Source organism: Pteropus alecto, unplaced genomic scaffold (genome assembly GCF_000325575.1).
Source record: "Pteropus alecto unplaced genomic scaffold, ASM32557v1 scaffold67, whole genome shotgun sequence".
In the NCBI taxonomy this organism is placed as follows: Eukaryota; Metazoa; Chordata; class Mammalia; order Chiroptera; family Pteropodidae; genus Pteropus; species Pteropus alecto.
The window spans coordinates 4,171,887-4,190,385 of NW_006441061.1; the positions used below are offsets into that span (position 1 = coordinate 4,171,887).

Consider the following 18,499-nt stretch of genomic DNA (forward strand, 5'->3'; position numbering starts at 1 on the left):
CCTTCCAGACCTTAAATGCAGTCAGCCTTCCTCTGCACACCCTCCCTGGCTTCAACAGTCACACACGTGCTGATGATCCCCGACCCCCTGGCCCTATGTCATGATGATGCGGGTCCCCAGCTTTCCTCTCCGTTAGATCATATGCCTCCTAGGAGGGCAGCTGGTGTCTCCTGTTCCCCGCAGTCTCCCCAAGGACTGGCCTCAGACCTGGCACACAGACATATTTGTGTGCTGTGGAAGAAATGAGTGGTTCATGGGATCTGCTCCAGGGCAGGTGGAGCCCAGGGGGCCCTGTGGGCACCTCCTGCTCTTCCAGCACCATCCTGAGGGCCCTTTCAGGGCGATGTGGGTTGGGCCCCACTTACATCACCAGGGCCTTCTGATGGGAGCCTTGAATTACGGCCAAGATTCGGTCCAGCTTCTCTCTGGTCACGTGGTCTAGAAAAGCCAGGGGACCGTCAGGAGGTACCCACTGAGGATGGGCGATGACAAACTGACAAACTCCTTTCCCCCAAACCGGCCCTTTCCTTGGAATCTGGAGGGGGTTCCAGAGCATCCTCTGATCCCAGGGGTCCCATCTAGGGGTTCAGAGTCCTTTGAAGACCTTATGAAAGCTTGGTCTCTCTTCTCAGAACAATATGCATGAACTCTATATTTTGAGGACATTTCCAGGGAACTCACAGACTCCAGCTTAAAAACATTTTCTTCTGGAAATGAGATGAAGATGTAATGTGACTTGCCCGATATTCTGAGTCAGGCCTCCTAAGCCCCAGTGTGGGGTTTTCCATGCCAGGAAGCCTGGTAGGGAGGGTGCCATCTGTCCAAATGCAGAAACAGGTGGCAAGGAGTGGCTGTACGGCAGGCAGTAGCAAAGCCTGGGGATACTCACAAGCTCTGCTGGCAGGCTGATCCTGCAGCTCAGCTGGGGCAGGGGCCAACTTCTGGCTCCAAAGGCCAGAGTTCTGGGAGCAGGTGTAGTAACTGTGAAGACTTGCCAGCTTGGAAACCCTTAGGTCTCTCATCTCTTCTGCCCGGCTCATTCATGCTGTTGTCTTACCTGGTGTGCACCCCACACCACCTCCTCCCCTTTCATTTACAGTCCAGCTCAAATGCTGCCTCCTCCAGGAAGCCCTTCCTGGAGCATGTTGCTTTTTCCTCCTGGCTCCTGCCACTCAGTACCTGGGTCTATTTCCCAACATATAATTTTCTTTGGTTTTTATATTACTTTTTAATTATGTCATTGCTATATGGATCTTCTTTAAGAAATTCAGATTAGCACCAACAAACATCTCCCCTCCTCCAAATTCTGGCTTCCTCCCTCCTAAAAGTGTCAATTTGGTAGCTGTCTTTAGATGTGTCTTGGATGCTGACACACATCTACACATACAAACATACAGTGTCGTCTTGCCATGTTTTAAATCTCTAGAAGATATAGAGATACGTATCTGCTCTCTTTGCTAGTCTGAGTTCACTGAGATTGGGGACGCGACCATATGTACCCCCAGTGCCTAGAACGTGGTTTGTGCCAAATAAGCAAATGCAATAGATGTTATGGAGAATGTCAGAACATGGGGAGAGTAAGAAGTCAAGAACGGGCCATTTAGCCATCCATCCCCCATCCATCCATCCACCCCCTATCCATCCACCGATCCATCCATCCATCCCTCCCCCATCCATCCATCCACCCCCTATCCATCCACCCATCCATCCATCCATCCATCCATCCATCCACCCACCCATCCATCCACTCATCCATCCATTCATCATCCACCTACACATCCATCCATCATCCACCTGCCCCTCACTCTGTCGCGGCTGGATCATCTCACTGGAGACAGGCAGACCAGGCTACATGTCACGGCTGTCCCTCCCTCCCTCCCTGCCTCTTTTCTCTCTTCCTGCCAACTATCATCCATCCATCCACCCATCCATCTATCCATCATCCACCCATTCATCCATCCACCCATCCATCTATCCATTATCCACCCATTCATCATCCATCATCCATCATCCATCCACCATCCATCCACCACCCATCCACTCATCCATCCATCCATCTATCCATCATCCATCCATCTATCCATCCATCCATCCACCTATCCATCCATTCATCCATCATCCATCCATCCATCCACCCATCCATCTATCCATCATCCATCCCCCCCCCCCCCCCCCCCCCCCCCACCCCTCCACCCATCCATCCATCCATCCATCCCCCATCCATGCATCCCCCATCCATTCATCCATCCATCCTTCCCCCATCCATCCATCCATCCATCCCCTCCCCATCCATCCATTCACTTATTCATCTGTCTGTCCATCCATCCATCCATCCATCCATCCATCCATCCACCCACCTTCCATCAAATAAGGACCTCCCAGATCCCAGGCCCTGATCTATGTGTGACCATTGTGGTGAAATTACACAGTCCCTGCTTGCATAGGTGACAGTCTGGTGGGGAGAGGGATACTAAATAATCACTAATCGTCTACGGCCATGCCACCCTAAACGTGCCCAATCTCGTCTGATCTCAAAAGCTAAGCAGGGTTGGGCCTGGTTAGTACTTGGATGGGAGACCACCTAGGAAGACCAAGCATTGTAGGCGTAAATAAATAAATAAATAGATAGATAGATAAATAAATAAATAATCAATCAATCACTTATCATTAGTTGATTACTAACTATTCTGAGAGTCCATCCAGTCCAAGTCTGAGGATCAGAGAAGCTCCCCTGGGGAGGTGACATTTAAGCCAGGCAAGGAGACAAAGGGGAGCACAAAAAAGAATGAGGTATCCAAAGACCCCTAATAGCCAGCCCGAGCTTGGTGTGTCTGCGAGTGACTGAGAGGGAGCCCACACAGCCCACGTGGGGGTGAGGAATCGGGAAGGCAAATGCGGAGGCAGCCGCAACTGCTTCTCCCACCGCCCTGGGCTCCTACAGGCTCTCACCGTATGTCGTCTTCTCCACCAGCCGCCCGTCCTCACAGAAGTCATCTGTGGCTTTGCCTAGGAGGCCGCACACTGTGTAATCCTGCAAGGACAAGGAGGGTAAGACCTAGTCAATGTCTCTGCTCTCAGCCTCAGTGCTGAGGAGGGGGGTACTAGACTGAGGGTTGGGGTGGAGGACCCTCAGGGAGCTCAGGCACTCAGCCCCTACCCAGCTACCCCACTACCCCCTAGGGAAGGGCACCGGACTTTCCTATGATGGTGAGGGCTGGCAGCCCAAAAAGGGCACTGATGACCATACTGTGACAATCCCATGCTGCTACACCTCTCCAGTCCAGCCGAACGTAACAATTCATCATGCTCGGCCCTTCCTGGCATGTCCTGTTGGTGACTCTCTATCCCTCTAAGTATGATCTGTGAGGCTAACGGCCTTTGCCACAAATTAATGACTATGACGATAGAGATGATGACAAGTAACAATGAGCATTTACCATATGACAGTGACTGTGCTAAGTGTGTTACTTGTGATCACTAATTTAATCTTCAAAGTGACCCTATGGAGGTGGTACTATTATCACTCCCATTTTAGAGAGGAGGAGATGGAGGCGCACAGATGTTAAGTAACCCACCCAAGGACCACAGCTGGCAGAGAGGTAGAAGCTGGTTTTGAACCAAAGCCATTTGGCTCCAGAATCTATGCTCTTAACTATTAAAAATTCATGCCCCCTAACGGGGCACCTCTGTGCACGCTCGTGGGGCCAGACTCCATGCACTCAGCTGGGACACAAGCAGCCTGACGTCTAGGCAGTGACATCCACTTCTCAGTCTTGGGGAAAGAATGGAGTGGTGTCATAGTAAGGCTCTGGTATTAGACGGACATAGGTTCCAATCCCAGCTCTGTCCCTTTCAGGATGCATGACCCTGAGCAAGCGACATCCTTTCTCTGAACCTCAGTTCTCTCATCTGTAAAATGGGTGAAGGACAGAACCCACAGTCATTATTACGTTGTTACAGGCTTCTACAGCATGTGACCATAAAAACATGCTGGCTGACGGCCTGGGAATCCCCAGTGGAATCCTCTCAGCCTCAGACTCCTGCTAGTGACCCCCAGGGAAAGGACCAGAGGATAAGCAGTCTGTCCCCAGCGCCTCGTACCTTGGTGAGGTGAGCGTTGTACATGTCGGTGAGGAGACGGCGACCATGTCCCACGCCGAGTACTGAAAGGCACCCAACCTGATTTCACAGCTGGCTCCGCTTCCCCGTTTCCCTGGGACCCCAACCCCCATACCCACCATCAGAATATTCCCACCTCCAATGCCGCTGAAGCCAGTGAGGGAGCAAGGAGAGCTTCTTCTACAGGGAGCAGTCGAAATCCCCTGGGTATATGTAAAAATGCAGATTCCTGGGCCCCACTCCTATGCACTGTCTCCGAGATGTGGTGGGGAGGGGCTTTTGATACACTCAAAAGAGACAAGTGGCCCAGTCACACGGACCTACGCTGTAATCAGGGGAGGCTCTAAGCCTCCTCCGGCCTCACTGTCTGATCCCTGTGATGTTGTGAAGACTGAGGAAGCACAAGAAGCAATCAGGACAAAGGAAGGGCCCCATAAATGGGGGCATTGTGGCCACTCCCTGCCTTTCCCCAGCTCTATTTGTCCCTCTGGCTGAAGGAGAAATGACTCTCCATTCACTTCTGGAGGGAGAACAGGGAGGGGGCATGAGGTCATGTCTGCCTGCCTGTGCCCCAGGAAGCAAGACAAGAGGACTATGGCTGTCACACATGGAGGATGTGGATACCGCTTGACCCTAGGGACACAGATGGCTCATGACTCAGAGTGACCCAGACCCTAGCTAGTGGAGTCAGAGTCACGTGTTTTGCTACCCCACGCAAGTGATGATGGTTTCCCCTCTCTGGACCAAGAGTGTTCACCAGCCATGTGACCCAGGACGAGTCTCCTGAGCTCCTGGAGCCTTGCTTCTTTCATTCATAAAAATCATACAATATCTATCTAATGAGATTGCTGTGGTAAATACATGTACACAAAGGGCTTCATACTACATCACATTCGGGAATGATTTGATGAAGGTGGGCAATTGTGAACTCCCCACTTCCACCAGCTGATCACTCTTGGGCCAGGAATCAGAGGAGAGCAGTGGTGGAAAATGGCTGTCAAGCTGGAAGTGCGCTGGGCTCCTAGAAGCTCCCTTATCCTCCCTAAGCCTATATGACTACATCCCCAGGCTCACCACATCACCTACCAAGCACCCCAGATGCCTGGGCATCCAGCCGGTGTCCCACGCCAACCTTCAGGCTGGTGAATGCTGGTCCACGTACTGGAAAGAAACACATGAGGTCCCTTTCCTCAATGAATCCAGACTCCAGGATGGCTTTAGGCTGCTCGATGACCTCATTCCTAAAATGCAGCCTCACAGTGCTCAAACCAGGATCAAGTTGGGCTCTCAGGTTTCCTTACCACAAAACCTGGGGCCTAGAACCACTTCCTCAGTTCCCTAGGCCCAGAGAAAAGACAACCCAAGATGCCTGTTACTCTGCCTATACCATTCCCTCAGTGAGAGTCTGAGTGGACTGCGCATGACACTGAGAATCAAGATTATACAGTTCCCTATCCAGCTCCTGCAGAAGGAGTATCCTAGACAGTCTGCCGGTGAGAAAACAAAGGCTGTGAGCTCCTTCAGGCAGGCCTGGGTCTGCTTGTTTACAGTTCCAGAGTCCAGAACTCATTAGCTGCTCAGGAAATAACTACCGAAAGAATGAATGACTCATTAAAATATATATATATTAAAATAACTGTAGTTTTCTGTCTACCAATTATCCCTCAATAAAATTGCTGTAAACACCCACACATACACACACACACACACACACACAAAACAAAAAAAGAGTAAATGCAGGAATGAACCAGAAGCATTTATACCACGGCAGACTCTAGGGGGATGGTATAAGGTAATTAAGAGCCTAGTGAATCCAGGCTATGTTACTTAATGTTAACATTGAGTCTCAGTTTCCTCTTTTGTGAAATGAGAATAGGATTCACCACTCAGGATTGTGGTGAAGATTCAGTGAGATGGCATTTGGGAAAAGCTTAACACAGTATCTAGTACAAAGTAGATCCTCAATACATCATATTTGCTATTGTTATACTGTAGAATCACTGAATATCACTGTTGAAGGGGGTTTAGAGGTTTCTGGTCAAGCCTCTTTGTCCTCCTAGAGTGTCTAGACTTCAACCTCCTTAGGACTTCTACCTGAGGGTCTGACTTCCCTATAGCGTCCCAGAATAGTAGAGGGGTCAGCAAACTACAGTCACAAGCCAAATCCTAAAGCCTATTTTTATAATGGCCCATGAGTTAATATTTTTCTCTATTTTTCAATGGTTCAAAAAAATCAAGAGAATAGTTAGTGACATATGAAAATTACATGAAAGTCAAACGTCAGTGTCCATAAAATTTCATTGGAACGCATCCCGGCTCATCGCTTTACATTATCATCTACAGCTGCTTTTGCACTACAATGGCAGAAGTGAGCCTGCAAAACCTAAAATAGCTACTATTTGGAAAATCTGCCAATTCCTGGGCAAATACTTCATCCTCACTGTGGCCCTTCAAAGGTCTGGGACAGGAGTCTGAGCACTGACTGGGACAGTGAATCTGGGCAGAGACTTCCTGGGAAGTGACGCCCAGACCCCTGCCTGAAATGTACCTTACCCAGCAAATGGTCCGTGAGGGTGGGCACACTGGTGGCTGTGAGGGTCAGTTCCTTCTCTTTGCTGCCTTCCATGGGGCCCAGCAGGAAGCGAACGCGCTGTTCTGGGGCAGGAGGCCTCCCAGCATTGAGACCTGAGTATACACAGTTAGAGGATATCTTGTCAATTCCGTTCGAGGGGAAGGAAGGGCCAAGGAAGTATGATGATGGAGAAGACAGAGGAAAGCCCACGGTGGCGAACAGAATAGCAATAGTTAAGTAAGCCTTGGGTTCAAATCCTACTCTATTACTTATTAACTGCTTATAACAACCGACAATACTGAGTTTGTTTACCCATCTGAACACATGGAAAAGGAGGAGTAACAGAGTGTACAGAACACATTAGGAAAGCGCTCTGCCCAGGCGACCAAGTCACATGACTTTATTTTGCTAGAAGGATCAAGAGAGAAATCGTGGTCTAGCTGGAGGCACTCACCCTTCAGAAGCTGCAGCTCCACGGTATCCCGCAGATGCTTCCATTTTAGCCCCGGAGGCTTGTAGACCGCGAAGAGCCCATGCAACCGTGCCAAGCCGGCGGACCCCATGTGCGAAGCCGGCGGTCCAGACTCGCAGCAAAGCTGGACGGACGGAAGTGCCGTACAGTCCCACGCTCAAATACGGTCCTTTCAACGGGCGCCGCCATGTTTCGCAGCCGGAAGCGGTTCTCACCTTATTATCCTCGGCGGGGAAAGGTGATGCAGAAAATAAGTAGGGCCCGGCGCTGAACCCAACCTAGGAAGATTTACTTGGAGATCCTTTCTGGGGGTGAGGTGAAATGAGAGTTTTACGTCGGTAGAGTAGGTGGCAGACAGGCTGCCTGGATTTCCTGCTCACACTTAGCGATAGGGCCCTTTCCTGTTCGAGCTACGATCCCCCCGGCTCAAAAAGCCCTACTTAGAGTAATAAGGGTCGAGTTATTTTGACCCCTCCGGCTCTCCGTCGCCAGAAAAGTTTAGAGCGTCGGCTTTGCCCCGCCCATCCTCCCGCGTAGGTCAGAAAGTCCCCGCTGTCATGGCGACGGGGTTGTGGCGGGCCCTGCGCCCCCTCCGCCCACTCCAGTCCATCCCTGGGCCTCTCGCAGGCAAGTGGCGGGGGCGGGAAGGAGTCCTGAGGGCCACGCACACGTTTGACCACTGCCTTTTTCTTGCCCCACAGATGTGCCCCTCCGAGCCGCGAGCCATGGCACCGCCTTGCTCTACCCCGAATACATCCCCACTTCCCCGCTGCAGAAAGCGCTGTTGGCCGCGGGATCTGCCGCAATGGCCCTCTACAACCCATATCGCCACGGTAAGACCGCTCGTGCTCCGCGCTGCCATGGAGGCAGCAAAGGATCCGGGAGCGCCCTTGTTTTGGAAGCTTGGGCAGGTCCCGACCTCTGTCAGAGCTTTCGTTTCCTATGGGTAATTGGAAAATAGACTAGACCAGGGTACCCAAATTTGGCTGCGCCTCATGGTCACCTGGAACATTCGTAAAAATGCAGATGCCTGCGTCTCACCGTAAACTCTTTCAGACTTGGAAAGGTGCGGGAAGAAGGGGCGTGGAATCTGAGCTGCCTTTCGAAACGGCTTTGGGGATATTAACGTCATCCAGCCACAGTGAGAACCTCTGGACTAAATAGATGATTAATATCCACCTAGCGCATGATAACATCCCACTAGAAAATAACTTTTAAGAGGTCAAAGATCATGACTGCCCTGTTCCATTGTATCAGCAGCATTTTGGATAGTGCCTGGCACATAATAAATGCTCAGTAAGTGTTTCCCGAATGTATGACAACATCCTGGGATTCTATGATGCCTTTCTCATCCCTATAATAATAATTTATTATTATTAATTTTTATAAGAGTTTATTTGAGAAAAACTGATGACATATGCCAGGGAGCAAGATCTCAAATGCTCTCTCACCCCCCAGGATTCTTAAGTCTGGAAAGTACTATTACTCCTACTAATGAAAACAGTAATGCTAACTGATTACTGAGCACTTATTTTGGCTAAGTGCTTTATACATATGCATGTTTTTGGTTTCTCATATTAACCTTATGAGAAAGGTGTTATCTGCCCTTCACAAAGTAGAACACTGAGTCTTAGTGAAGCAATTTATATCAGCTCACCTAGACAGTGACTGTACCTGGGCTCTAATGCCAAAGCTTGTACCTGTCGATGGAGACATGATATTTTTATGAAGAGGAATTTTCACACTAAAGGCTAATCAGCTCTTCTGTTTCTGTAAATATACTTGCTGCATAGGCTGTACTCAAAGACTCATCTTCCCTTTTGTTTGTTCTAAGCAACGAATGTAACCGCCTGTACCTCCTAGCAACTTCTCTGCTTTATAACTCTTTTATAACTGCCTGCAACCCATAGGAACTCCCGAGCTTTGTTACCATTTGAGGACAAATTAACCAATTAGCCCATGCCAAATAAGTTCTATATAAGGAATGTTGCAACTGAACCTCGGGCCCAGATCTTCAGAGCGGATCACTGGCATAATAAACCTGAGTTCCCCAACTCTCCGAGTGCTGCTTGGTTTCTCCCCTGTCTGATTTTTGCAACTTTTCTGCAACAGTTATAATGGATGTGAAAGTGATTTATAATCTCTTTAGAGCATCATGCTAACCAGAGCCACCTCTCTCCGGTAGATTAATTATATAATACTAATAATTACAGATATATTGAGCTGTAACTTTGTGCAGGATGATTTGCTGAGCATTTAACGTGAATTCTCATAACTAAGAGGAAGATCTCATCCCTATTTTGTCATTTAGGAAATTAAGACTCAGACCAGGTCAAATAACTTACCTAAGTTCATAGCCTCCATTTGTCCTCATGTCTTTCCTTTCAGACATGGTTGCAGTTCTAGGGGAGACCACAGGACACCGTGCCCTGAAGGTCCTCAGGGACCAGATGAAGAGGGATCCAGAAGGCTCTCAGATCCTACAGTAGGTCCTAGCCCTGCCTGGGGGGGTTAGGAGCATTTTTTGGAGACCCTGCTCACTCTCGAGTCACATTGTGTCAACCTTGTTCCTTGAAGGAACTCTTCTTGATATCCTGGCTCTGGATGGCTGCACAGGCTGGGCACTGCCCAACTCCAGGGGTGCCATTCATATAGACACTACGATGATCCCTGTGTACTATTGTGTGGTGACCTTGGCCCAGTTCCATCCATAGGGCTCTGTCCCATAACATGTGTGGGCTGTACCACCCACCCCTTCCTGTACCGCCCTTTGTGAGTGCCCTGATCACATCTGAGGCTGACTGGCCTCAATTGTGCCCCTGTGGGTGGGAACCATGACCTTAGCTTGCGGTAGTCTAGAAGATGCTCCGCCAGAACTTGTGGCCCCATTGCCACTCTGCCCCTTTACCTCTCACACCTCTACCTTTGTTGGCACCCTCCTAATACTTAAGTCCTAACTTCTGCCTCGCAGGCAGCGTCCCCGGATCTCTTTGTCCACCCTCAACCTGGGCAAGCTCCAGAACCTACCTGAGGGCTCCCTCGGCCGCGAGTATCTCCGTTTCCTGGATGTGAATGTGAGTTTCCAGCTTCTGTGCATTTGGCAGTCACCAGGAAGGTTAGATGAGTGGAATGGGGGTGACATCTCAAGGAAAGAAAAGCAGGTGTGCTTTCAGTCTCTTGTGCCAAAGCTTTGTTTTTTCTTTGGCACAGGTAAATGGGCCTGTAACATCACTGCAATTGATAACACCAGGCAGCATTTGTTAACCTCTTATTGCATGCCAGATGCCAAGGAATATTTAAACCTAGGTCATGCTGTTAACTGCTTCGCTGTGTCCTCCTGTTTCAGAGACACTGCTTTTCCTATGGTATGACAAGTTATGGCATTCTCCAGCCATTCTAGCATTCTACTCACTAGACGCCAGTAGCACCCCCGTAAGTTATAATCACCATAAATATCTCCAGACAATGTCCCCTGGTGGACAGTTGAGAACCATTGCTCTAGAAGGATATTGTCCTTGAAAAAAATAACCTGTTTCCCATACTCAACTGATACTCGTCCATGCCCTATTTTATACCATATCCCTCAGATTTCACCCAGATGCAAGTTATTTAATCAGTGGGAAACTCACCAGGGTCATCTGCCCCAAGTGTCACCCCAGGAGGGACAAGCTGCTTCTGAATTTTCCCCAGAGCCTTTTGTCCTGTTATTATGGAGAGGATGAGACAGCCAGGGCCTCCCTGGGCACCTTGCCCAATCACAGCCCTAGTTGTGGTAACAGCCCTAGAGATTATGACTCTTCTAGAGGATGGAAACCAGCAACCCAAGGAGTGTGAAGTAACACCTTTGCTCCAGAAGAGATTTAGATCAAGGTCCCAGGTGAGGCCACACTCTTTGAGGCTGATCTTGGTAGGAGGTGTGGTCATCCTTGTGGCACTAAGATTACAGGCTTGGGCTCTGGAGTTAAGAGTAGTCCCAGTTAGAATCCTGTCTCCCTTCCCAGCTTTATAGACCTGGACAAGTCAAACGAGGCTCAGATTCTTTATCTGAGGAAAAGGAACCTAATGTTTATCTTCCAGGGCACTTATATGGCTTATTATTGATAGATGTTAAAGCAACTGGCTTTGCAGTCCAACAGACTATTTCGAATCCTGGCAAGTTACTTTATCTCTCTGATCCTCATGTTTGTTATCTGTATCTGAGGGTCATAATAGCATCTACCCCCCAGATGGTGATGAGGATGAAGTATGATAATACATGTAAAGGACATCATACAGGGCAGGCACATAGTAGGGACTCAGTAAATGTAGCCTCTAGCATTATGACCACCTTCAGCCTCACAAAGGAAGTAGAACTCTGTGGAAGAAATCAAGGCCCGTGACCCAATGAGGCCAATGGACACAGACCATAGCACGGAGCTAGCAGCCCCAGAGCAATAAAAACATCAAATCTCTCAGCCTCTGGTCAGGCTGAGGCCATGCTTTGGGTATAGGAAGACCAGGCTATTCCCACTCTGTGCTACTGAGGACTCAGGCAGTAAGTGGATAAAAGGACAGTTGACATCCCTACCTAGGAGTCAGAAAAGTGCCTGGAACTAGCCTTTTACTCATGCATTCAAGAGATGTTTCTTTATCCAGGCCCTAGAGATAAGACTGAGCAAAACAGAGCCAGCCCTGTCCTATGCAAATGAGAGGTTGCTGCAGCACTGTTCATAGAAATAGATAAGAAGCCACATAAGAAATTTAAAGTTTGCTACTAGCTACTTTAATAAAGCAAAAAGAAACAGGCAGAATTAATCTTAATAACATTTTGTTTAATCCAATGTCTAAAATATTATTTCAACATGCAGTCAATATTCTTAAATGATTATGATTTCACATCATTCTCATACTAAGTCTTGAAATCCAGTGCGTATTTTCATGTACAACATTTCTCGATTGGAACTTGTGGCGAGCATAGGTCTAGGAGAGAGACATTAACAATCACATGCACTGAACATCATGACACAATCACATCGAATGCCACAGAAAGATACAGGATACTACAAAAGGCCACAACGTGGGCCTGATCAGTCTGAGGTCAAGAACAGTCTCCCTTTGGAGGGGACCCTTAAGCTGAGTCATAGATGATGAGCAAGAGTTATCAAGGTGGAGATGAGGGTAGTTGGGAGAGAGCACCCTAGGCTTTTGCTTGTGCTAAAATCTTTTTTTTTTTTTTTTTAATTTCTAATTGTGGTAAAAACAAAAACATAAAATTTCCCATCTTAACCATTTTTAAATGGATAGCTCTGTAGTGTTAAGTAGTTAAGTAGTGTTCATATTGTTATGAACCCAACCTCCAGAGCTTTTTTATTTTGTAAAACTGAAACTCTATACCCATTAAACAACTCCCACTTCCCCTTCCTCCCCAGGCTTCTGTGCCATGGATTTCAACAGGTTACACAGGCATGTGTGTGAGTTGGGGTAGGCTGAGAGGCTGCCAAACCCTGCCGGAGGACTCCCCAGTTGGCAGGCGTAGACAGAAGCAAAATCTCCAGAGAGTTCGGTGGGAGTGGTTGGTAGAGTAGAGGAGAAGCTGGCAGGTGGGCTTTGGGAACTGTGGGGAAGGGGGTCTAGGGGAAGTTCACGGTTTTCAGAGGGTCTCCCCAGACACCCGAGCGCCTACGCGATTCGTGGATGACGAGGAGCTAGCATATGTGATCCAGCGGTACCGGGAGGTGCACGACATGCTCCACACCCTGCTGGGGATGCCCACCAACATCCTGGGTGAGTGCTACCTTGCCACCTGCCTCAGGGGGGAGGAGGCTGGCGGGGGGGTGGGACAAGCCAGGCTCTGTCTTCAGGGCCAGGGCAGGGTTCACCTGTCTCTGCCACCCCACTCCAGCATCTGGGCTCCCTCTTCTGACCCCCTCAGAAACTCCTAGGGCCTGTAGGAACCAGCCTGGATGTGGAGTCCTCTGCGTTCTGACTTCAAGCTTCCTTTCCAGCCCTTGTTTCCTTTGACACTTTTCTCGGTCCTTCTCCTCCTCTCCAGGCCAAGTGCCCCAGGGCCCAGCAGCCTAGCCTGGGTATGTCTAATCCCTGGCAGGTTCAGAGAGGAGCAGACATCTCCCTGTTCTCTGCCATGTGTGCCACTGGCTTCTCTTCTGGGCCCTATTCACCTCTTACCCTGCCCCCCAGGGGAGATCGTGGTGAAATGGTTTGAAGCTGTCCAGACCGGCCTGCCCATGTGCATCCTGGGTGCGCTCTTCGGGCCAGTCCGACTCAGTGTCCAGTAAGTTCTCAAGTGGCCAGGGCTCCAGGAAATGGAAGAGCATGCAGCCTTCCTGAGCAGCCCATGGCGGAGGCCAGGGTGGAAAGAACCGGGTGGAGAGGTGAAACTGACGTGGCATGGGGTCTCCAGGGCGATGAACGAAGCCTGGACGTTGCATGGACCTTAGGGTCTTTCGGGTCATGATGATGCAGTCAGGGGTCTCTCGGGCCCGGCCTCAGTCCAGGTCATGATGATGCAGTCAGGGCTGGTGGCGGTCTAGCATCAGTTAGCCCTCGATTTAAACCTGGGCGTTGGCATGTTCCAGGTATGTGGCTCTGGGTACAGGATTTTAACATCACTGAGCTGCTGTTTCCTCATCTGAAAAGTGGCAATAACTACCTTCTTTGGTCTGTGTGAGGACTAACTGAAAAGATGCACGTTGACTGCTGGGTACATAGCGTGCCCGCCCCTCAGGGCCTAACATTTTTTTTCTTCCCTGCTGCCCCACAGGCACCTTGAAGTCTTGGTCACGGAGCTCATCCCATGGGCAATTCAGAATGGGCGCAGGGCCCCCTGCGTCCTCAACCTATACTACGAGCAGCGCTGGGCGCAGTCCCTGAGGGCCCTGCGGGAGGAGTTGGGCATCACAGACCCCCCTATACACGTGGGTCGGGCCTAGGCCTTGTGCCGCTGGGCCAGGAGGGCCCGCCTGGCTCCCCACCCCGACCCCTACCACTTCCCCAGCGGGCAGAGGGCTCCTTTGCCACTACCTTTTGATTGTTTTCTTTGAACCCTGACCATTGGACATCATTTATCAGAATTCGTCCTGACCACTGCTGAGTGACTTTGAGGGCTAACCCAGGAGGGAGCAGGCAGTGGGGCTCCTAGGGGAGCCGGGAGCTGCCCAAGAGAACCACATGTGAATAGGAGTCAGTCATCCCAGCTCGTGCAGGGATGTCTCAGGTCCGCAACCCCCGTTCCAGACCCCTCCCTGCCACAAGTGAGGACTATACCAGTTCCAAAGGCCAGAGAAAGAGGTCGATGGGAATAGGAAGCTCTGTCTCTATCTGAATAAGCTCCATCAGGTCATGTGCCTGCTTCTCCTGCCTTCACCCAGTGCAGGCTGACTCTTGAGCCCCAAAGGCAGATGTCCCTTCCAGCCTGTGTTTTAGCTGCCTGCCCCATCTCCTCTGGTCTGAAATCGGGTAGACTGGGATTTAAGCTCCCAGCCCTGCACGGTTTTCCAGCAGAGAGACTTGGGGCAAATCCTTTTCCCTCAGCTCATTTCATAATCAGTGAAATAACCTGTCTCCTATGGTTATTGTGGGAGTTTCGTGAGTGCCACTCAGTACAAAGAAAGGTTTCATTGGAAGAAGCCAAGGAGCTGGAGCAATCGTGCTATTGTGTTTACCTGTGGAGGAGGCAACCGTGAGGCAGGTTTATTTTAGAGTGGCAACCAGGTATTTTCCTTGGGTCGGAGCCAGGGAGTGCAGACAGCCAGGGTGAAAGGTACTGTTGACAAGTGGGTGCCCCTGTCAACCACATGAACCAGATGCGCTCCCAGAATGTCAGCCTTTGAGTCTGGGAGAGGCATCTCTTCGTGTGGATGGGGCAGCTAAGGCCCAGAGATGGGCAAGGAATCTCCTGGAGTAACTAGAATACAGACTGCAAATGCCTCCTGTTTGCTTTTCCTATGGATAACAGCTACGGTGTACTTACAGCTGTACTAAGTGCCAGGCAGTGCCAAGCACTTAGAGGCATTATCACACTGACATCTCCAACAACTCACGGAGAGAGGTGGTACTATTTTATTTTACTAACGAGGCGATAGGAACAGAGCTAAGGCTGGAACCAGAGGTGTCCGAATACCTGCTCAACACTGCCTTGTGCCTACCACATTCCAGTCCAGGGCGCCCAGTGACAGGGAGGGTGTAGGAGGCTGGAGACCAACCGTGGAACCTCTTTTCAAGAGGGAAGCCTTGTCCAAACTCTGAATTCCTGCAGAAAGAGGAAGGGATTAGGGTGAGCTCCTCACGCCTCATAGATTTTTGCAGTATAGGCCACCTTTCTGGACCTGCCAGCTGTTTCCATCGCTTGCCAGAATCCCAGACACGCCCATCCCCAGGTCAGTAAAAGTCAACAGTGTCAAAGTTGAAGAAAGATTGGACCCAGATGGCCTCAGCCCGGCTTGGTAGCCCACCTGCTCCAGCCCCTTGGTGCCCCCATGACCCTGGGCCTTTACGGCGTTCAAGAGACAGGTGCTAAGCATCATGATTACCTGGGAGTGGAGTCCTGTCTGCAGATCATAAGGTGGCATTTTTGTCACCAGCTCACAGCTGGAGAAAAATTACTGGCGATAGCTACTACTTAACTGAGTTCTTACCACGGCCCATGAGGCTCTGTCAACTCCTGCCTAGAAACTTCCATTCATCTCAATAAACCACACTGGCCTTCTTCCTGTCTTTGTCCTCAGGTCATTACATAGCTCTTCGTCATTAATACATGTGCTCAAACGTCACCTCAGAGGCCTGCCTTGACCACCCCACCCAAATCCCCTTCCCCTCCGTCACATCGCCTTATTTTCTTTGGAGTGCTTACCACTGTGACATTTATTTCCGAGTTCATGGCCGCTCCAAGAGGGCAGGGTCCTTGTTCTTTCCCTTCCATGCTGGGACAGTGCTTGGCACACAGCAGGGGCTGCTTCACCTTGAAGGAATGGAAGTCGAGCCCCTGCGCTTTCCTGTCCCCACAGCGTGCAGGATCGTACTCGGTCGGGCCCCACAACCTCACTTCATGAAGACCCTGGTCTCGGGTTCGGGGAGGATCCTAGGGTCACACAGCTCGAGTATGGTGGAGCAAGCCTGTCCCGGGACGCACATGTCCTCTCCCAGTAGCCAAGGGGAAGCTCCCTCTCCCTCTGCCTAATAAAAGGCACATGTAGCTGACCCCAGAGTAGTGTTTCGGGGCACAGGCTCTAAAGGCAGGCAGACCTGGGCCGCCACTGACCAGCTCTGCAAACTTATAGTCACATCACCCCTTCAAGCCTCTGTCTCATCTCTAAAATGGGGAGAGTACATGCCTATCTCACAACAGTTCCACTGTGCATGTGTGGTGCTTTAACACATAGTAAGCACTCAGGAAACAAGCTGACATTTTCCAGGAAGGCCCCTTGAGGCCTCTAAAGTCATCCGGTACACAATAAGCCAGAGGTATTTATTTTGTACACACCCAGAGTGGGTGAACTTAGCTCAGAGGTCATTAATGCCACATGCAACTGAATGTTTATGGGGTAAGCACCTACTGTGTGCCAGGAGCCAAACCACTTCAGCCCTCTGGGGAGGTTTAATTCAAGTAGGCCAAATGTCAGTCTCCGGTAAGTCCAGAGATTCAAGTGCTGGACTTAGTTCCCTAAAGCAGGACAGATGGGGGTCATGTCAGTGGAAAGGAGCCCACTGCGAGGTCAGCCTAAGCTCAGCCTGTCCCACAAATGACAGCACCCAGCTCCTGTCCTTCTGAAGAACCCTCAATGGCTCTTCACTGCACTGGGATAGACAGCCTGGCTCATGAAGGCCTTTCCATTTACTTCCCACTACATGTACCCTGCCCATGTATCCCGATGCACAAGCCCACTAGTTTTCAGTGATTTCACAAATACCTTGTAAGCATTTGCCAAATGCTGGGGGTTCTGCAGTGATCAAGACAGCTGCATCCCCCTCCCTTGGAGCTGAGCAATTATGGCAACTGAGGGCCTTCCATGTGCCACTCCTGTGTTAAGAACTTGACAAACATCGTCTCATTAAATCCATACCCAGCCCCAGGAGGCAGGGACTGTGATGACTGTATCCCCTCCTGTAAATCAGGACACTGAGGCTTCCTGGGGAGAAGTGATCTGCCCAATGTCTCACAGCCAGGGCTGGGAGTGCAACCCAGGTGTATCAGACTGCAAGGCAAAGGAGACATCACAATAATGTGTGGTGGGTGTGAACAGAAGTGCAATGGGCACTTGGTGAAGAAAAAGCTATTCTAGTGGCCTACTCGCCACCTGCCCTCTCTGTGTGTCCAACTAGACTCTAAGCAACTTGAAGGCATACTGTCTCGTTCCTTCTGTGTCCCCTTGCACCTACTCCTCAGGCCTGTTCCAGTGTCTGGTGGGGTAATGGCTCTCTGGCTTCACCAATGTGACTAGCCTAGGCGGAGAAGAGGGGGCTGGTCACTACCGCCATCCTCCACATTCTCACTTGCCCTCTTTGCATATGACCTCAGCAGTGGGTGAAAATAATCATATTTGTACTCCTCGATCCTGGTATGGATAAGGTCAGAGCCCCCAATTCACTCTCCCTGTCATTCATTCAACAAACATTCATTGAGCTTCTGTTATTTGTTAAGCTCTAGGGTAACAATGAGGTAATCTTCATGTCTAGAATTTATAGGTGCTTTGCAGTCAATGAGCCTGTAGGCTACAATAACGTATCAAGTGCTAATTCAAATGCTCCCCGCGATTCTCCACACACACCCTATGCGGTAAGCATTATTAGTATGTCCTCATTTTTATATATAAGAAATGGAGGCTTTGAACTTTCAACTGAGAAGCTGACCCAAGTCTTTTGGATGCCCATAAACACACTACCACACTGCCACCTGAATGTAACACCCATATGGAGGTAGTGCTCTAATTCACCTAGGTCTCCCAAAAGATACACCCTATATTCTGGAAGAAATAGATCCCAATACGTATCAGACTAAGGGCTCCGTATTCTCCGCCAACGTTTCGGGTGAGGGCGCTCTATCCCACGTCTGGACGCCCGGGGACTTGGGGTTGGGGGCCCATACAAAGCCTACCGGTCTGTATGTTCCACACCCTGTGGGAAGTCTCCGTGGCTGGGCGGGAGTGTGCCGCACGGACTACAACTCCCAGAGTCCTGCGCGGGGCCCCGCCCGAAGCCGTCGCGCGCGCAGAGCGGGCTGGGCCGGGAGGTGTCCCGCGCGCTAAGGTTGCGCTGCGCCACTGGATCTGCAGTTTGCCGGCGGCGGGGAAGGCGCGGGAGGTGGTGTTGCTGGCCGGCGTAGCCGGTTTGGGCTACTGGAG

The 18,499-nt window shown here is 50.3% G+C and overlaps 2 protein-coding genes, 1 long non-coding RNA gene and 1 pseudogene across 6 annotated transcripts in view; 2 read left to right on the top strand and 2 right to left on the bottom strand.

Annotated features, from left to right (window-relative positions):
• The window catches only part of TRUB2 (TruB pseudouridine synthase family member 2), a 10,279-nt gene extending 2,890 nt beyond the window's left edge, over positions 1-7,389 (bottom strand). Inside the window, exons 1-6 of one of the 2 annotated variants that reach the window (XM_006918019.3) lie at positions 7,146-7,389; positions 6,673-6,804; positions 5,206-5,280; positions 4,102-4,163; positions 2,950-3,031; positions 366-438 (exon numbers count right to left, since the gene is read on the bottom strand). In XM_006918019.3, the coding sequence (XP_006918081.1) occupies positions 366-438; positions 2,950-3,031; positions 4,102-4,163; positions 5,206-5,280; positions 6,673-6,804; positions 7,146-7,254 (533 nt within the window). In that variant the 5' untranslated portion in view covers positions 7,255-7,389. The remainder of the gene's footprint in view (positions 1-365; positions 439-2,949; positions 3,032-4,101; positions 4,164-5,205; positions 5,281-6,672; positions 6,805-7,145) is intronic. The other variant, XM_025051185.1, reaches the window with a different exon arrangement.
• LOC112484816 lies at positions 2,488-2,606 on the top strand (annotated as a pseudogene).
• A 199-nt stretch (positions 7,390-7,588) lies between the features above and the next one.
• Positions 7,589-15,867, top strand: COQ4 (coenzyme Q4). 3 transcript variants are annotated; one of them, XR_003048193.1, is made up of 7 exons: positions 7,589-7,790; positions 7,865-7,996; positions 9,552-9,648; positions 10,135-10,237; positions 12,797-12,926; positions 13,249-13,434; positions 13,924-14,061. XR_003048193.1 is itself a non-coding variant. In XM_006918154.3 (7 exons), the coding sequence occupies exons 1-7, from the start codon at positions 7,721-7,723 to the stop codon at positions 14,090-14,092; spliced, it is 795 nt and encodes a 264-aa protein (XP_006918216.1). In that variant the 5' UTR covers positions 7,589-7,720; the 3' UTR covers positions 14,093-15,867. The 3 variants fall into 3 exon arrangements, 2 of the variants coding, with proteins under 2 accessions (XP_006918216.1, XP_015449813.1); XM_006918154.3 differs by having other exon boundaries at positions 13,341-13,434; positions 13,924-15,867; XM_015594327.2 differs by having other exon boundaries at positions 13,249-14,061.
• On the bottom strand, positions 15,204-18,288 carry LOC112484780. The gene is made up of 2 exons (XR_003048196.1): positions 18,253-18,288; positions 15,204-16,119 (listed from the first exon to the last, which is right to left on the bottom strand). It is a non-coding gene; the product is annotated as an uncharacterized LOC112484780 (long non-coding RNA).
• Positions 18,289-18,499: the final 211 nt, after the last annotated feature.

Coding starts and splice junctions, on each gene's coding strand:
- COQ4 (XM_006918154.3), top strand. CDS start 7,721: ATGGCGACGGGGTTGTGGCGGGCCCTGCGCCCCCTCCGCCCACTCCAG. Junction 7,791..7,864: donor CATCCCTGGGCCTCTCGCAG/GCAAGTGGCGGG, acceptor CTTGCCCCACAG/ATGTGCCCCTCCGAGCCGCG. Junction 9,649..10,134: donor GAAGGCTCTCAGATCCTACA/GTAGGTCCTAGC, acceptor TCTGCCTCGCAG/GCAGCGTCCCCGGATCTCTT.